The following is a 17,213-nucleotide window of genomic DNA, read 5'->3' as shown; positions in this document are numbered from 1 at the left end:
TTTTAGTGCGAATAAATATTGTATTAATCCGCAGAGTAGTTTCGTTTGTTGCACATTTAACTTCTCCAGACACATATCGTAGTACAATGTTATGATTTCTTATCGGTCAACACACGTGTTGGAATGAGACCCCCACAAACACGTGTATGTTACATTTTGTGGAATAGGGGCTAGAGACTAAAGACAAATATTTTTGAGAAGGGGAGATTAGTTCATCGGGGCACAGACACAAGGACTCCTTGTGACGTATACCATTACCACATATAGTAGGGAGCAGGGTAGGGAGCGCTCAGATTTCAGGGGGGGGGTTCGCGGCAATGATAGTTTTGATATTGAGTCGGGGTTTTTTTTTCTTCTATTTTTCTTGAACGTTTTTGTTCCGTCGCTACTATTTGTTAACTGTACTACTTATTACAATTTATAAAATAACTGTAGTTCCAATTTTATAGTACCACGGTCATTCAACAAACTTGATGACAGAACTGTCGTCATATCTGGACCGAGACTTTGGAACTCTATCCCAAAGGAACTGAAGGTGATCGATGACGTCGGAATTGTTAAATCGTGAGATCTTACATTAAAACATACCGTTTCAAGAGTTATACACTGTATCGACTGTGTTATACTCCCTGTAGTCATTTTCTAAAATGTTGTCATTATTTTTTAATCAGTCTTGATTTTTTACCATAAGGCTTGTTTATTTCATTTTTTACCATAATGATTGTTTATGGAGTGCTTTTGAATAATATTTTTTTAATTATTGAAAAATAGAAACGCTTTTACATTATATTGCGATTTTGGCATCCCATCGCTGCCACAGGTTCCACATCCCACTGCTGCAACCGTGACATCCCACCACTGCCACCATTTTATCATAATATCAGAACATGTCAGTCAAATAGCTGCTGACAACCATGCAGTAAATCATTTGTTATAGTTGTGGTATGAGGAGATGAGTATATCTCACAGGAGTGAAAGGGGGAACATAACAGTGTGGTACTAAAAATAATGTGTTTAGTTTACAAAACAGAGAAGTAAAACTATAAGTTTATGATGAAACAGGAAGCTTGCTTGTCAATAAGAAGTCGAGTTTGTACATTCTTTAATCATGACAAATATGAACCGGGGTACAGATCGTGAGCCAAAAATAGGAAATGACAAGTCAAATATATTAAACAAATCGGCAAACTATGATAAACAGAAATAATGTGGTTTTGTGGGTGACAGTGATACATTGTTTAAATGCTATAATCACTGTAATCAAGATAGTGTCAACACTGGATGTCCCCCACCCCCACCCCCAATCACGGTACACTCATGGAAGTCTATGTATTAGAGATATGATATCCACTGATACTAGATTACGTCAGCATGTCATACTACATGTAATAGTTTTAGCATGGAATATAACACACTTAAAATTTTAGCATATGCGATGATTTTATGTTTTTGACTACATTTTGTCACATACTTTTATGTTCAACATATATCATATTTATACTCTTTAAATCTAACTGTCAACATATTGACACATTGTTTGACATGTACAGGATTAGCAATCCTCTACCGGTGTTGACCATGAAAAGTTATAAAGTTTGTGCAGCGTGTGAGAGCTCCTTGCTGCTGAAGTTAGTAGTGGATAACAACAACAGGGATTTAAAATATGTAGAAGGTCCATATTCGATCACATGATTTGAAACCAACCAAGAACGGATACCAACACTGTCGTTATACTGTAGTTTCACCGATGACGTCATTATTTGTAGGTACCTTTAACTATTGTAATATTAATTATCTCAAGAGTTAACTGTATCTACCTAAAAGGATATGTTTCTTTGTATCCTATTGTGACGCACAGGTCAGGTGACAAGGTGGAAAACATATATCATAAATTCGTATAAAAAGGAGTTGCTGGTCTAACAGTATCATTCTGTTGAAGTTTGTTGTCTCTTGATACAATATTCCTTGTTGATGGACTGTGTCTGTCAAATATATGTACAGTAGGAATACAGCATCTGAGATTTTTTTCTTGAAGAGCTAGCTGTAGTATTTGTTTTTGTGCTGCATAGTCGACGTAACAAAGATGTGGATCAGATGTACATACAGAGTAGTCCAGCTAGGAATCTTACTTCTGCTGATTATTGATATTCCCGTGGTCATCTCGGATGCACTATGTAACGTGTACAACCAATCCTATGTTGACTGTAGTCGGAGAGAATTGCATCGTGTTTCTGAGAATCTACCATCCTTTGCAACCTATCTTGACTTCGAGTATAACACAATCAGATCTGTACCACCGGGTAGATTGGCAGGCCTTAGAAAATTGCAGTTTCTTGGTCTTGCCAATAATAAAATCGAAATGGTCAGCAAGAACTCTCTGCGAGGGCTTCATCAAATGCAAGTATTGAACATGTCATACAATCGAATATCATTAATTGAAGCAGATGCTTTCGGTGATCTAAAGCAACTTGAAACGCTGGACTTGTCTGTCAACAATCTAACAAACATTATGAATCATTTGTTCACCTCCCTGAGAAAGTTGCAAATGTTGGTCTTGAGTAAGAATATGGTTGTTATGCTGTCGTCGTCATCCCTTCATGGCCTGACGAATTTGAAAGTTTTAGATGTCTCACGGAATAAGATAACTGAACTAGCAGATGACACCTTTCAAGACGTAAAGAAACTAAGAAAATTAGATTTGTCTAGCAATAAGCTGGACTGTTTTCCAAATCAACCGCTGAAACCGTTAAGAAATATTGAAATGGTGATATTTAATAACATTGAATGTGACAGTTATTGTGGTGGCACTGAATTGCAAGATTTTCCAAGACTCACGAAATTTTCTCTCACAGGCAGCAACTTCAATGATTCAAATCTACAGAATATGATATTTGGGGACTTCCCACTACAGGAGCTGATTTTATCTGGGAACAATTTAAAATGTCCAATTGCTGGTGCATTTAATGTGGTTAAGATGGCAACGTTAGATCTAAGTGATAATACGATCACTGGTGAATGTGTTGAGAAGTTACTGTGTGATGTTCAACATTCCGGAATGAAAAGTCTGCGTTTGGGTCATGCAACAAAAGAATTAACGATCATTAGTTCTACTTTTGAATGTTTGAGAACATCACAGTTACAAGAACTGCTTTTAGAAAATATCTACATTGAAGATCTTTTGCTAGATGACGTTCGCGCCACGTCTGCTGGAGTTTTCCAATGGCTGCCCTATTTAAAAACTTTGGAATTATCATCAAGTTTCAACATCAGGCTTCAAAAAGGAATGTTTAAAGGACTAAAAAATTTGAAAACTTTGAGATTCATAAAAAGTGATTTCAGTGATAACCTTGCATACGGCGTTTTCAGTGATCTGACGTCACTGAGAACATTGGTAATACGGAAGAGTGACTTCCCAAGACGATACAAAATGGACAATATGCTGGACTTGAACTTACATGATTTCAACACTTTAGAATACTTGTACCTGGATAACAATAACTTGAAAGGTGACATTTCTTATTTTTCATTCCTTAATTTGACATCTCTGATAGAGTTGGATATGTCCCACAACAAAATAACCACCATCGAGATGGAGTCTTTCGCTCCATTGTCGAAACTGAAAAGATTAGATTTATCCCATAATGATCTGATAATGGTTGATTACGAAATGTTCTCAAAACTGATTTCTCTGGAGTCACTTAATATAAAAAATGTTGATGAAAACTCCATTGTTTCTCCGAGAAGGTGTGATATGAAAAAACTTCAGAATCTCAAGACATTAATGACAACTGCTTATTCTTCTACCACATTACATTTCGACATACCGTCACTTAAACAATTATACCTTGATAGTCGGTTGAAGGATGACGTTGCAAAAGACGAAAAATGTATAGAATTTGGAGGATTTTTTGACAATATGTCTACATTGCAAACCCTTCATATCGAGAACAAATGTATTAAAACTGTTCCAGTCAAAACCCTTCCATCTTTGATGTCTTTAACACTTACAAATGTCAGATTCAAAAATACAACAGATGTTTTCACATTCATAAATTTATTCCCAAATGTAAAAGAGTTATCTTTCATTAGTGTACGCGACCTGGCAAATAAATTCATGTTTGATTTGTTGGCCAAATTTTCTCATTTGGAAAAGCTGACCCTCGTGGACACGAAAATCAGTTATGTTAATGCAGAATCATTAAAAATCTTACACAATTTGACAACTTTGAGAATTGAGAGCAATATTTTTGATTGCTCAAAGTGTAAAATGAAGACATTTCTAGATTGGATGAAAAATGACAGAAGAGTGTACATTGTACCATCCAATATCAAGTGTGCCGACCCAATCAAAATGTATGGAAAGTCTGTACTGACGTTGACCTTTGGGTGGGAATGTAATCTAGCATTTATGATTTCATTACCTGTTAGTTGTATTTTTGCCATTTCAGCAATTTGTATAGTATGTTGTGTTCGTTTCCGTTGGTATATACGCTATGGTTGTTTCCTCATCAAATTAAAGCGTGGTGGTTATCAACTCCAAGTCAATGATGAGGAGCTGCCATTGCATTTACGCTATGATGCATTTGTTTGTTACAATGAAAATGACAGAGATTGGATCATGCAGCAATTAGTTCCTCATTTGGAAAATATTGATCCACCAAATTTAAAACTCTGTTTACATGAACGTGATTTTATGCCAGGTATTGATATTTTTGACAACATTCTGGAAAGTATAGAGACTAGTCACAAAACTATGTTGATTCTGTCACCTGGCTTTGCACAAAGTGAGTGGTGTTATTTTGAGATGAGAATGGCTCAAGATCATTTATTTCGACAGAAGAGAAATCTTCTCCTCCTTGTGTTGTTACGTGAAATTCCTGATAATGACATGCCGCGAATTTTACGAAAGATGTTACTGACCCAGAAATATATCAAATGGACTGAAAATGAAGTTGGCCAGAGACTTTTCTGGGAGAAATTAAAAGTTGCATTGAGATCAGAGAATAGAGTTAACAGAGTTGCAAATATTTGAGATTTGAGACGTAGTGTGCCATTTTTATTATCCTTTTCATATAGTAATGAGGAAACTTAGGCAATATGTAGAATTGTTATACTTAACAAAAATATCACTTCAACTTTACTGTAAGGAATAAGAAAAGTTAACTCTGATGACAGCTAAGTCAAACTTTTTCCTGGTGTTGAGTTCTGTATATATTATTCTGTATATGTATATGAGTTTTCACTGTTTAGCACTTGTATATCAATGTATTATTGTTTTCTAAAATTAAATATGTTGGCAAAACATTCATCAACATCGCCTTTTTTCCCGTTCATGGAGAGGATATTGTTTTGAGGAATGTAAGACTCTTTGGTTGTATTAGGGGAAAATGATTGGAATTATTGGACCTACATAGCCATGCAATCCAACATATTCCAAGTGCTACAACACATCTTACAAATTTCGATCATAGTTTGTTTAATCAACTTGGTATTTGACTCTTGGTGGGGAAGTTGCAAATAACTGACAAACCTAAAAAACGTATTGAAACTGTAGATGTGTTTGCATGCAATGAACTCACAACTGATTCAGACTAACATGACATGAAAACAAAACAATGTAGAACTGATACCCTGTACGCTGATATAATAGTTTCACTTCATGTTATTCATCTTTTTTGTTTCTATTTGTTGTCTTTAACTCGTGTAACACCTACATACCAACCTCTGCCCACACTCGGTATGGACAAGTTTTGCTACACATGGTCGACAAATCTTGTTTGGATTGTTTACATTTCCTCTTATTTTACCCGATTTGTCAACACCGACAGTCTGGCTCTTCCAACTATAGTTATACACCCACCTGGCCTTTAATGTAACTGTACACGTTTGTATACAGACAAGTGTGATTTAATATATTTGAGAGAGCACATGAAAAATTCTACAAGGACTTGTCAAATAAACAATTTTGATTTGTTTTAATTATATTACCATCTTTCATACCTACAGTTTTCTTCAATACATTTGGTTTTGTAACACACCTACATCATTTCCCTCAGGCCTGTCTGCGGGGTCACCCCAAACAGTCTGTTGTTGTAGTAACCCTTGAGGAAACAGATGTATGATGTTGTCCTCACAATCACTCAACATGTGTATAACATAGCCCTGATAGCTACATAAGAAATCAGTAAACATTATGTTTACAACACAATCATCAAAAATGAAATGTCAGTGGGAAAAATGAAGTTGCATCACCACTCTTCAAACTTACCACATATATCCATACATTCAGTCAATATTTTGTATAATAAACATACGACTCCATTTATTGATCATTTCAAATAGTTACAATGATATATTCGTAGAAGTGGCTAGTCTGCATGGATTTCCACTGCAAGACAGACCTAGATCTCAATAGTATGAAATCGTTGTCAAAGAGATCACCTCTTCTATGAGATATGACCCAGAGAATTGTACAATGGTACAGTATAATGAATAATATTACTACATTGTATACTAAACTGTAGTCTGATAGTAGGCTGCTTTGGTTACATGGAGAATGGAAAGTTTTAGTATTCAAGCACTTGTCGGACTGGATATTTTCTTCCAGTTTTATAACTTTACCCAGCCATCATGTGCTAAACTTTCAGTATTTGTGACAACATGGATGAAATGTCTAGATTTTTGCAGTGTTTGCCAACATTTGAATGGAAGGGATTTTAATGATATTATCTCAATACAAAATTGGTACACTGTACATGCACATATATGTACTAGCACATGTTTGCAAACATCTGAATGGAAGGAACTTTAGTGATATTATGTGAAAACAATTGTACACATAAATATACTGTCTTGCTTGTGGTGGGTGATGAACCAACTACTTCTGTGGCATGTAGATGTATACTGTTACATACCCCACCTTTTAAATCAGATGTAATTAAACATATGACAATTACATGTGTGGGTAAGTTGAATTAACTCGTGTTCCACGTGCAGTCATCGTTAATTAGCATAATTTTCCTAGCACATATTGACAGTCAACATAAGGACAAGAGTTCTTACCATATTTGGTTCATTGCAAATATTGATTAAATCGCTCTGGTCGTAATCTTTGCTGTAGGTCAAAGGTAACACAAGTGCTTGTACCATGAAATAAGGCTGCATACCATACCCACAATTCTTTGCTGCATGAATGGGTACATGGTAATATGCATAACCAAGTTATGATGAAACATTTCAATTGCCTTCCCTAAATCCAAATTAGTGCCATTTACAAATCATACTTTTCGAGATAAAATAGAACAGTGATCTGTATGGACAAAGTGGCAGTCTACATGTCTGGTGGTTGGGGTGGGGTTTGAAGAAGAAATATTGAGGCTTGGAAGAGTTTTTGTTATTTAATAAAACCATAAAGCTGACAGGGTTTCTATCACTATGGAAACTGTTTTTGACTGGTAGTTCTTAGTCTTCATCTTCAGGGTTTGTTGGTTTGACAGTCATTCCTCTCCTGATTTGACCCCAACCAATCAATCTGTCAAATAAATAAATGAAAAACAAATTTATGAAAAGGTAACTACATAAAGTGACAAAAACATCTGAAGTGTAGTGTGGATTAGAATATCGTAGTGCCATACTTGATGATCACATTCTCAAATGGGGTTTCTAGTTCTTAAGTATCTGTACTACAACATACAGACAGTGCTAAAAATGTGAAGCAATACCTCTGTATTCAAACTGAGATTGCAACACATGGCCAAAAAGGGTTACTAACACAGCTTGACTCCTTTCCTTTGATATGTATTCACCAGTGTAATAAAATTTATTGGAAATCACTATTGGGTTCACAATTCATATCAACATTTCATCTCAAACCATTTACATTTACATGAATGGTCTATTGTAGCAATCATCATCCATTGATCATTACAAGTCCTCACCACTAGAGGGCATAATCCAGAGGATAGGGCTCTCAATTTCAAGCTAAGGATAAATCCAAAATATCCGATAAAATCTTGTTCTGTTGAACTTTATCCTATCCATAAACCACCATGGATAGATAAATCATCTTCTTTCCTTACCTCCAATGTTTTTCGACTCTTCTACTGAGAGCAATCTTTTCACCAACCTCTGTACATACTGGGTTGGTAAGCATAATTTTGGCTAAATCAGCCTTGACGGCAGAAACTCTACCTCCAGTTGATAGTGAACCAATGTTAACCATCAATACTTCATTCTTAGCTAGTTTTTGTACCTGAAGAAAAACAATGAAATAATCCATCATTGAAAATATTATAAATCTTGACAAAATGTCACTTTCTTGACCCTTTGATTACACATATATCTGAAAGGGCAATGAACAAATACCTATTTATGACGGTATTCCTGAAGGCAACAAGCATGAGTCATTAATATTCATAGTTCATCTAATGTATATGCATGTCTGCAAAGTCCCATGAGGCAAAAGTGGTCCATTGCTAGATCAGTGAAGGGGAAATAGTTTCAATTTGGCGTTTCTTGGTAATTGCACATTTATATGATGTGAAATCATGAAATGACTCTCCACAACCCAAAGATTATTGACATGCATTTATTTCCAGGAGTGGCAGAGTCCCCTTTAAATTAATTTGGCAATTATAGATGCAGATGACTATGGCAATGTAGTTATAATTAAGTGACCATTTTTGCTAAACATTGGTAACCATAGTAACAGAGGGACAACATTACATTAGGTAAAATTTGACGAAAAATTTAAGAAACATAGAGTCAGTCAGGTCATGACAAACATAGAATTAAGCAGCCACCCTTACCAAGATTCAATTCTTTACAACATAAGTACGGCCACCCTTACCAAGATTCAATTCTCTACAACATAAGTACGGCCACCCTTACCAAGATTCAATTCTCTACAACATAAGTACGGCCACCCTTACCAAGATTCAATTCTTTACAACTTACCTTTGCTCCTTTCTTGTCTCCTTCAGTTCGTACACCAAGAAGACGACGGAGTAAGAAATAGGAGATTTCCAATTCTGTATAGATATCAGGTAATGCCCCAATAGATCCTAATACCTGGCCAACCATTCTGTCAGCACGGCATAGGGTAGGGTCAATTTTTGTACCAACACCTATAAAAAGACAAAAGTATAGTCACTCACAGACTTGTGAGAAGTGTCAGTATCAGTGTGCCCTCTAAGCCAATTTGATGCGCTGCTGACGCACACTATTTCTAGTGACACACCAAAATTTGGTGTTCCCCTACCTCTTACCAGTGTGCCCTCTAATGATAGCCAAATTTTGTTGTTGTGAGTCAAAATGATAAAAACTGGCATTTCTTGTGAGTCACTACATAGTAAGAAATAGGGGAACACCAAATTTTGGTGCGTCACTAGAAATTGTGTGCGTCAGTGGTGCGTCAAATTGACTTAGAGGGCACACTGTCTCTTACTATGTGGTGAATCACAAAAATCCCAGGTTTTATCATACAGACCCACAACAACAACTATCATTAGAGGGCATACTGGTCAGTATAACTTAGGGTACTGTAGATTTTGGGATCAAAACTGACTGGCTTGTGAAAAATTCTAGCAGAGTAAGGTCAGTTTTTTGTACATGTACCAGAATCTCACTGACCTAAAATTTAGGTGATGGTAAATTTCCTACCGCATGTAAGTACGACAATGTGGTGTAACTCATTGATCTTCAATAGCAACAAGACAATGACTACCATCACTTATTATGCAGTACGAGAACACATTTCAATATATTAGACTGTACTTACCAATTAGGCCACCAGGGACTGCGTATTGTAAATCATTCTGTTCGGCATATAATGAAACAATCTTGGAGAAGATAGGTCGACATTTTAGTTTACCATCTTGATCCTTTGATACAATGCCTGGTCTAACTTCAATTTCTTGACCAACCTACAATCAAGGAATTGTTTATATTGGAGTGAAATTACTGGTAGTAGTTTTATTTTGTTGATTTCATGAATACATCAGGTATTAGACTACAACAAACCAAATATCTAGGCCTTGGTCATAAATAGGACCTGTGAGATGTAGACATCAGTTGGAACAAATGACTGGATGCTATTCAATGGTATACACATGGCATTAAAGGATACACATGGCACATGGATGTTCACTCCCCTTGAGTACTCCCCTAAGAATACTACCACCGGCTACCCACCTTGACTACTACTACTCCTCGAAGAATACTACCACCGGCTACTCACCTTGACTACTACTCCTCAAAGAATACTACCACCAGCTACTCACCTTGAGTACTCCTCTAAGAATACTACCACCAGCTACTCCACCCTTCAAGTCATCTACTTCACATCCTGGTTTATTCACATCAAAGGATCGGATCACTGCAAAGAAGACATTAATAGTTCCAGTAAATGTTATACACACTTGTATTCTCCATGAACTGAGTAACAAGGGTACCAGGCCTAATTGCAATTTCTGAAGAAAACAAATGATAACTCAAAATCACATTCTTTTAGGTGGCAGTGTGTATCACAACAGTCAACAAACCCCCAGTTATCCACCAACTAACAGACAGTGTTACTGGTCTCAAAGCTCTCCTATGAAAAATTCCAGGGTGAATATGAACACTGTTCAGTTCTGATTTCACAACCAAAAGATATAAGTATTGCTGCCTATTAGAAGACCAAGCTAACACACAATTTAAAAAATCCTGTCAATAGAACACAAGAAACATAAGCTGGTGATATAACTTTGGATTACATATGACCTGAATTGAACAATAACTTAACAATATGTCTGGGGGTCAAATGATAACTTATCAATAAATCTGAGGTCACATGATCACTAACCGATAAGTCTGGGATCACATGATCACTTACCAGTAAGTCTGGGGTCAAATAATAACTTACCAATAAGTCTAGAGTCAAATGGTAACTTACCAATAAGTCTGGGGTCTGATGAAAAGTCTCGTATTGGTTTAGGTATCTTCTTAACAATGTATTCACAGATAACTTCAATATTATATTTAAGCTGTGCAGATATAGGAATCACTGGTGCACCTTCTGCTATTGTACCTGTAAGACAATATTACATTAGTTGTTGGATGAAACAAATACCCAATGATTTGGTACAATAAGTTTGGATGCTGTACATTTAGTTTGGATGCTGTACAATTAGTTTGAATCCTGCTAGTAAAAGTTCGTGAAACACACTGTTGGCGAATGACTTCTCAGTGTACATGATTGAAAAAGAAAATTTCAAATTGTCATTTGTTCAGATCAAAGATGGAAGCCAATACCTCAATGTCATAATTTATATGAAGTAGAAGATGACAAGAACTGTAGATGATGTGACATGTGGTGGATAAAAATGACGAGCATATCAACTTACACTTACCTAGACTCTCTTACAGCCCTCGGAGCTTCGCTTTACTAAAATTAAAGCTAAACGAATTATTTTGTATGTACCGATGCCAGCTAATTAACCATACTCGAATATCCTTGTACTGTGCGCCCTCATCGACCATGATAGAGATAACCATTCGTTGACATGTGACTGCGACGCTCCGTGTTATCGCGAAGCCCGGACTTCGCGAAAATACGGAGCGTCGTAGTCACACGTCAACGAACATATATCTCTATGTGGTCGATGAGGGCGCACAGTACAAGGTTGTTCGAGTACGATGGCGTACGTTATGTAGATGGTATCGGTACATACAAAATAATTCATTTAGCGTCGATTTTAGTAAAGCGAAGTTCCGAGGACTGTGAGAGAGTCTAACACTTACCCTGTACTAACCCCCTAGTCTGTTCAAAGTTACAATTGCCCTGTACAAACCTCTGAAAGTTACACTTACCCTGTACAAACCTCTGAATCTGTTCAAATTGTTCTTTTGCTTGGGTTTCTTTTACTAAATCTATTTTATTTTGAAGGATTAATATGTGTTTTAATTTCATAATTTCAATGGCAGCTAAGTGCTCTGAGGTCTGTGGCTGTGGACAGGATTCATTACCAGCTGGAAGACAATGAGAAACACATTGTAAATATGCATACATGCTTACTGATAGTAATAAATAAATATTTACTTCAATAAAATCCCTAGAGGAGACTGCCGTAACTACAGGAGTGTGTGTCAGGGGTGACTTTTTTCAAATATCACATTCTGTGACATGTGTTCGTATAGTTTAATTCATTGTGTAGACTTCTCAACAAAAGTTAATTTCGGCAACCAAAAGTGCAATAAAATATAGTCTTCCAATATTTTGTGAGTTGTAAACCTTAATCCTCAGATAAACAGGCAGAAAAATAAGTTTTGGTTAACTGTAATAGTTTGATTTGGAAAACATCTTTAGCGAAGACTGTATTCATTCACCAAAAATCCGAATTCTATACATGTACTTACCTATGAGTAGCAATGCAGCGTCCATGACAGCAGCACCGTTTAACATGGTAGCCATTAAAATATCATGCCCAGGACAATCTACAAAAGATACATGCCTACAGGAACAGAAAAAGACAAATATTACACCTAAAATATGTGCTTTTATATGTTTTAGTTGAACATTGGTATAGTAAATAACAAATAGTGTAACTGTTACCATTTACTATGGTTTGGGAAATACACTCAACACGGTACAACTGTATAATATTATACATGTAATCTGGTTGACTCAGTGTCGAGTACATTCATGTTTGTATATCAGCGGAGATACCCACTCAAAGTCTGTGGAGTGGTCAAGTTGTTGGCGAATGTGTCAGGATAGAACTGTATAAAAATACAACAGACACTTACATATCTGAGTCATTCACAGGGGTTTTACTTTACTACTATATTATGCTTTTTGAACCACAGCAATGTGATGGTTGAAAGCTTAGAGGACTTTATCTTATATTATATAAATCTATATATTGCTGGTTGGATATCTATTGTAACCATTTTCTTCTGACTGGCCAAATTCTCAAATTCTTTGGAGGGCCCTGGGGAAAACTAGCTTTTAGCTAACCAGGTTATTTGTATGATTTTTAACCATCTTTAAATAAAGTTTAAATAAATAATTAAATAAGTACAAATTTGTTATAAATGAGGAAAGAAAAGTGACCAGTTACGTACCAGCTGGCATGTTAACTCACCTGGTTAGAGCACTCGGACTAGTGTTATGGGGACGTGGGTTCAATTCCTACACGTCACTTTACTTTCCTCATGATTTATAACAAATTCACATTACTTTATGGTGAGTTTCTTTCATTTATAGCAAACCCATAAATAAATACACAAAATTACAATAAACTATGAATAGCGATGTAAACAATGCTGATGCAATACCAGCAAAAATTTGGAATTCACTTCAAACAAATTTCTTTTTGACTGCAAGTGGAAATTATAATTTGAAACTATAAACCTAGATTCTAATAAGATTCCATTCTTGCATGAATACAACTAACTCAAGTTTAGTATGCGGTCAAATTTGATACATTACCTCAAAACTCTAAATCTGCCTGAACATCCCACTCTGTCACATGGAAAGACATCATCCTTACTACTACCAGCTGATCTGTAGCAGCCAGGTCTAGGACATGAATCATTGTCACATTTATAAACCTGTATGGGAATAACGTACAGACAGTTACTTGTACGGGAAGAGAGTAACAAAGCAAAGATTTGCTAAAGAGAACTAACTCATGAAATGTAAATTTGACATCATTTTAACAAGTAAGATTGACATCTGTTGTGTTTGAAGTAGGATCAGAATAGGGAACTTGCAAATCCGCCATGTTGAATGTTGCATCATGGGAAATGTGATAATAAATACTACAGAATTGGTATTGTAAACAATACCGTTACATTCTTTGCAACCACAAATGATCAATTCATAACTACCCTGACCATTGTGGGAGGTTTATTTTATTGGTAGCTCCAGATTAGGTATTACGATAACCACTGATAATCCCATAGTCCTTTGCGTCTGAGCATGCTCAGTCTGGATTGCAAGTTCCCTATTGTGGTTTTGACATTCACATGCAACTATTTTCTATATGTGCTTCAATTGGACACAACATTTTAGTCTTAAAATTTGTCAGTACGTGTAGAGTAGAGGATATTGTATTTTTTCTTATACAGAATTATATTGACTTACATGATCATAAACTTACTCATAGAGTGAACAAGACTGACAGTTAGAAGTTGAAAGCTCTAAGCTTATCAAATTATGTTGTTTACTGGTTAAAATTTTACTCCACTTACCTTTGCATTAGCATATCCTAGTTTAATTGTAATATTTCTTTCAAGTTCATTCTTAAATCGTACAGTTTGTACTCCTGATATAGCTTTCACCACTGTTGATTTACCATGAGCCACATGACCAATAGTACCTATCCACAAACAATACAGAATATTAGTACAGACAGAGGTCTGGCTACCAAAAAAGAATATACGGTAGTAAACTGGTCAGAAATCTGGTCAGAAAACATATAGCATAACCAATTGGTCAGTTATGTAGACAACTACTCACATCAAATAAACACAAGTTGGTGTTACAGACTTTTTTCTGGTCAGGGGACAAATGTACGTCAATTATCATACTTACCAATATTGATAGTAGCTTGTCGACTAATCACTTCTGGGGATAATGGATCTAGTTTTGTGATATCCTAAGGAGATGAAGAAGCAAACATTTAACACAAACTAGAAGAATTTAAATCTACTAGTAATTACTTGTGTATAAATATCACCTTGGGAGAAAGAAGATTAAATAATAATTTCACTGATCAACTATGATATGATGTATAGTATATATACATTCATACTGAAGTGCAATGACCTCATGAATTTCATTGTGTTGCAATTTAGAGCAATAATCCCTTTTTGACTTGAGCATAACAACTTATGTATCAGGTAATGTTTTAAATTCAGGTATATATTATATACAGCATCTGAATCATAAGTGACTTTGAACAAAATTTGAGTCAAAAGTAGGAATTGGCATATTCAATGTGAATGAAATGCTACAAAATCTTTCTAGTTTTTTCTTTACGTGACATTTAAGTTTTTTATGTGCATAATCTGTATCTCAGTATCTAACTTAGACTGTATTCATTCTTTTGATTGTTGTGGGTACAAAACACGCCATGATTTTTGTGTCTTTGTGTCAAAATGAAATCCTTTTAACATTACATTACATGGGCATGTATGTATATATACAGTGCTTAGGTTTTGATAACATACACACACAAAAAAACAATAAATTAGATTTGTGGTTACAATCTACCCAGGCTACCTGATACAATTACAGTCTCAGCCTACAAACAACATGTACAATCTAATAAACTCTGCCAAAGAACGTGAGCACAGAGACATCATTGTGTATAGTATGGCAATAAAACAACTTTTGTAAGACTTGCATAGACTGACGAACTATTGCACCATCCTCATCTTGACAGTACAGTGTTGTCAGCTGTACTGTAGTGTTCAAATCCAAATGAGACAAAACATACAAAGAAGGCAGTTCACACTGAGTAACTGGTTCACGCTTTTGCATTTGTAGAGTTTTTAGTGTCATTTTCTTTCTAATATGTATGTAGATCTATCACTTTTCATTGACAGCAACAATAAACTTTGCCAATATTCATAATTATTGATCTGTCAAATTCAATGACAGTACTGTCAACTCTGACCCTATGAAAGAAATCACAAAACAGTATAACAATACTACACCATTCTTTAAATTCAAATATACTAAATCATTTTTCACTATAATTTATTTCATTTTTACTACAAATGCTGGAAATTAAGATTTACACATATATATTATAATTGAATTTATCAACATAATCAAACCTAATATATTACCTGAAAGCTTCATACAATTATTTTAATCAAAAGTGATGAAATGAGATGTAATGATAACTTCCTATTGGAAGTGAAAGCTACATTAAAATATATTTCTCCATATTTATGATATTTGAAACCACGTTGGAGAATATTTTTAAACTTCCTCGCTATTTCACTATCTATGTTATATTGGCAGATGTAATTTATCCAAGTTGAACTTGGACAATTTCAAAATAAATTATGATTATTGGTTGCTCTGAGTTTAGAAGAAAATGACTTTGGTAACTTCTAATTAGGTTGTTTGTAATATAGCGCTCTCCAAAAACTTGAACTTCTTCAAAAGAAATCACTGACGTACATATAACATGTGTTTCGATATACAATGTAACCATAAGCAAGGTTAACCCTACCCACACACGTTGCATCAGCCATACGGTATTTCTAGTTCAAGAATAAATGCTGTAAAACCCAAATTCAGCAATAATTTACACTCAACTCTGACACTCCATCGCCAATCTATACCCTTGCCGTTTCAACTGATATATTTTGAAGTGAATGTGGTCAATACTTACTAAGGTAGACAGGTCTTGTTTCGCCAGATGTGGCTGACCCATAGTCACGCTTTCGCCCGCCATGTTGAAAATTTTCAGCCTCGTTGTGAGAAAAACATAGCGCCACCATACAGACATCAATTTCATATCTGGGACTTTTGTTTTCCAATGTTGCGCTTTATATCGACCGCATGGATATGGGATCGGATACAAATGCCGTAATCCCTAGGCCCATGCAAGTACATGTACATGTAGGGTCTATTCTAAGACATGTTATTAACTCTCCAAAGACTGAGATATGTTTGTTTAAAAGGAATACTTTAGGTCAATATGTATAGTTTTCAACATTATGTTATCATGCATATTACGTTTTCCAACTTTTAATTTTTGATTAACTTTGACAAATTTGACGATGTTGTAATCATGAATATTCGATATTAGCAGACTGAGTGTTCTTGCTCAAAAGATGTTCGTCCTATTACATGATACACATACATGATACGGACTGTCGAATGAATTCTCATAGGGCGCTCTTTAGAATAAGAGTATGTCCACTTTTGTCTATAAATTGTAATTCAGTCCCGTCTTGCTCACAAACACAAACGACCCACAATACAATGTGTTTAACCAACCGATGAAACGCAGAATGCTCGCAGTTATTGGCGGAAAAACAAAACAGACATTTCTTCACCCTTGAGCAACTAAATAGAGCGTAACAAACATTCCTCATGGTGATATATATATATATATATATATATATATATATATCTGTTTGTTGCCTTCTGGACTTTTTTCTTATTGTTGAAATTTTAACCATTATTGCTAATTATAAATGGTCAA

General features: G+C 35.4%; 1 protein-coding gene across 1 annotated transcript; it reads right to left on the bottom strand.

The window, feature by feature from the left end:
• Positions 1-6,319: 6,319 nt before the first annotated feature.
• Positions 6,320-16,462, bottom strand: LOC144453887 (eukaryotic translation initiation factor 2 subunit 3, Y-linked). Its single transcript, XM_078145235.1, has 12 exons — positions 16,395-16,462; positions 14,579-14,642; positions 14,236-14,363; positions 13,472-13,593; positions 12,397-12,491; positions 11,851-12,009; positions 10,934-11,068; positions 10,281-10,375; positions 9,779-9,923; positions 8,956-9,125; positions 8,079-8,251; positions 6,320-7,531 (listed from the first exon to the last, which is right to left on the bottom strand). The coding sequence occupies exons 1-12, from the start codon at positions 16,455-16,457 to the stop codon at positions 7,462-7,464; spliced, it is 1,419 nt and encodes a 472-aa protein (XP_078001361.1). The 5' UTR covers positions 16,458-16,462; the 3' UTR covers positions 6,320-7,461.
• Between the last annotated feature and the right edge of the window lie 751 nt (positions 16,463-17,213).

This window comes from Glandiceps talaboti, chromosome 3, assembly GCF_964340395.1.
Source record: "Glandiceps talaboti chromosome 3, keGlaTala1.1, whole genome shotgun sequence".
Classification (NCBI taxonomy): domain Eukaryota; kingdom Metazoa; phylum Hemichordata; class Enteropneusta; family Spengelidae; genus Glandiceps; species Glandiceps talaboti.
The sequence above is the reverse complement of the archived record's forward strand: the minus strand, read 5'-3'. Positions and strand labels throughout refer to the sequence as shown.

Bases quoted from the DNA above. Each gene is read 5' to 3' on its own strand.
- LOC144453887 (XM_078145235.1), bottom strand. From the start codon at position 16,457: ATGGCGGGCGAAAGCGTGACTATGGGTCAGCCACATCTGGCGAAACAA. The intron at 12,492-13,471 runs GTAATGTATCAA...CTGTTCCTGTAG, and splicing joins GGCAGATTTAGAGTTTTGAG to GCATGTATCTTTTGTAGATT. The intron at 9,924-10,280 runs GTGAGTAGCTGG...CCTTGATTGTAG, and splicing joins TTCTTAGAGGAGTACTCAAG to GTTGGTCAAGAAATTGAAGT.